The sequence below is a fragment of the Trifolium pratense genome, linkage group LG5 (genome assembly GCF_020283565.1).
Source record: "Trifolium pratense cultivar HEN17-A07 linkage group LG5, ARS_RC_1.1, whole genome shotgun sequence".
Taxonomy (NCBI): domain Eukaryota; kingdom Viridiplantae; phylum Streptophyta; class Magnoliopsida; order Fabales; family Fabaceae; genus Trifolium; species Trifolium pratense.
In genome coordinates, this window is record NC_060063.1 from 22,633,594 (window position 1) to 22,636,109 (window position 2,516).

Genomic DNA, 2,516 nt, shown 5'->3' on the forward strand with positions numbered 1-2,516 from the left:
GCGGCTAGGGCTAACAATCAGATGGCAGATGCGATAGCTACTTTAACCAACATCGTGGCTAGAGATCATCAACCCGGGAGGGAAGATGAGATGAGGTTGGAGCGGTTCATGAAGCATAATCCGAAGCTTTTCACTGGAGGCTATGCTCCGGAGGCTGCTGTCAAGTGGATAGAGGAAGTGGAGATTGTCTTTGAGGCTATGAGGTGTACCGAGGAGAGTAAGCTAACCTTGGGTACTTATGTACTTCGTGAAGAAGCTAACAAGTGGTGGAAGAATGCTAAGCTGAGGATGGGAGTTGGTGGTGTGGTAATCACTTGGGAGATGTTCAAGGGAGAGTTCTTGAGGAAGTACTTTCCGGCTGATATTAGGAACAAGAAAGTGGTGGAGTTCATGGAGCTCAAGCAAGGGAACATGTCTGTGGCGGAGTATTCCGTGAAGTTTGAGGAGCTATGTGCGTTTAATCCACACTACAACACCGTGGAAGCTGAGAATGACAAGTGTGTCAAGTTTGAAAGTGGGTTGCGCCCGGACATCAAGCATCTTATCGGATTTTCTCAAATCCGAGACTTTGCAACTTTGGTGGATAAGTGCCGTATTTGTGATGATGATGGAAAGGCCAAGACTAACTACTACAAGGCCATGAGTGACAAAAGAGGAAAAGGTCAAGACCGTGGGAAGCCTTATGGTGACAAGGGGAAGAAGGTTGTTGAGACTAGTGGTGGAAAGAAGAGAGGTGGTGGACAATGCTACAAGTGTGGTGAGTTGGGTCATAAGTCTTATGAGTGCCCAAAGAAGGTGGACAAGTGTGTCAATTGTGGGAGGCTAGGACACAAGTCGGATGTTTGTCAAGTGAAGGTGACTTGTTTTAATTGTGGTGAAGAGGGTCACAAGAGTCCTATGTGCAAGAAGCCGAAGAAGACTATGGGAAAGGTGTTTGCTTTGAGTGGAGATGATGCGGATCAGGGGGATAATCTCATTAGAGGTACGTGTTTCATCTATAACACTCCTTTAATTGCGATTATTGATACGGGAGCAACACATTCTTTTATATCCGTTGATTGCATGAAGCGTCTTAGTATACCTGTGTCTGAAATGTCTGGTCGTATGGAAATAGAAACTCCTGCTAATGGTTCTGTAACTACCCGTCTCGTATGTCGTGACTGTCCCGTAACCGTGTTTGATAGACACTTTGGAATGGACCTAGTGTGTATCCAACTTAGTGGTATAGATGTTATCTTTGGTATGAACTGGTTAATATTTAATCGAGTCCATATCAACTGTTGTGAGAAGACTGTTGTGTTTCCTAAACCGGAGGAGAGTTTGCATTTGATGAGTAAGAAGGAAGTAGTAGAATCGTTGAAGGAACCTGTAGAAGTGTATGCGTTGTTTGCATCCTTGAAGATGGAAGGTGAAGTTAAGGTGGAAGAGTTACCGGTTGTTTGTGAATTTCCCGATGTATTTCCGGAAGACGTGTCAGATGTACCGCCGAAAAGAGAAGTAGAGTTTACGATCGATTTGGTACCTGGTACTAGTCCGATATCTATGGCGCCGTATCGAATGTCAGCGTCAGAGTTGAATGAGTTGAAGAAACAACTAGAGGAACTACTTGAGAAGAAGTTTATTCGACCTAGTGTATCGCCGTGGGGTGCACCTGTGTTGTTGGTTAAGAAGAAAGAAGGGAGTATGCGGTTGTGTATTGACTACCGACAGTTGAACAAAGTGACGATCAAGAATAAGTATCCACTTCCGAGGATAGATGATTTAATGGATCAATTGGTTGGAGCTTGCGTGTTTAGTAAGATTGATTTGAGATCCGGATACCATCAGATTAGAGTGAAAACAGAAGATATACCAAAGACTGCTTTTAGGACGAGGTATGGTCATTATGAATATTCGGTGATGCCTTTCGGTGTGACCAATGCACCTGGTGTTTTTATGGAGTACATGAATAGGATTTTTCATTCATTCTTGGACAAGTTTGTCGTGGTATTCATCGATGATATTTTAGTTTACTCAAAGTCCGAAGAGGAACATAAGGAGCATCTGCGGATTGTTTTACAAGTTTTGAAGGAGAAGAAGTTGTATGCCAAATTGTCGAAGTGTGAATTTTGGTTGAAAGAAGTAAGTTTTCTTGGTCATGTGATTTCAAGTGGAGGAATAGCGGTTGACCCAGCGAAAGTTGATGCCGTATTGCAATGGGGAACGCCGGAGTCTGTTTCAGAGATAAGAAGTTTTCTTGGATTGGCTGGTTATTATAGGAGGTTCATTGAGGGATTTTCGAAGTTGGCTTTGCCATTAACGCAGTTGACTCGGAAGGATCAAGCGTTTGTTTGGGATGTGAAGTGTGAAGAAAGTTTTCAAGAGCTTAAGAAGAGGTTGACTACCGCGCCTGTGTTGATTTTACCGGATGCTAAGGAATCTTTCGTCGTGTATTGTGATGCTTCGAAGATGGGATAGGAGGTGTGCTTATGCAAAAACGTCAAGTGGTAGCGTATGCGTCGAGACAACTGAAGGTT

At 43.6% G+C, this 2,516-nt stretch overlaps 1 protein-coding gene across 1 annotated transcript; it reads left to right on the forward strand.

The window, feature by feature from the left end:
* Nucleotides 1–364: 364 nt before the first annotated feature.
* LOC123882918 lies at nt 365–1,638 on the forward strand (the record flags this gene model as incomplete). The annotated part of the gene is made up of 1 exon (XM_045931573.1): nt 365–1,638. A coding segment is annotated over exon 1 (1,248 nt), but the record flags the coding sequence as incomplete, so codon positions are not given.
* Nucleotides 1,639–2,516: the final 878 nt, after the last annotated feature.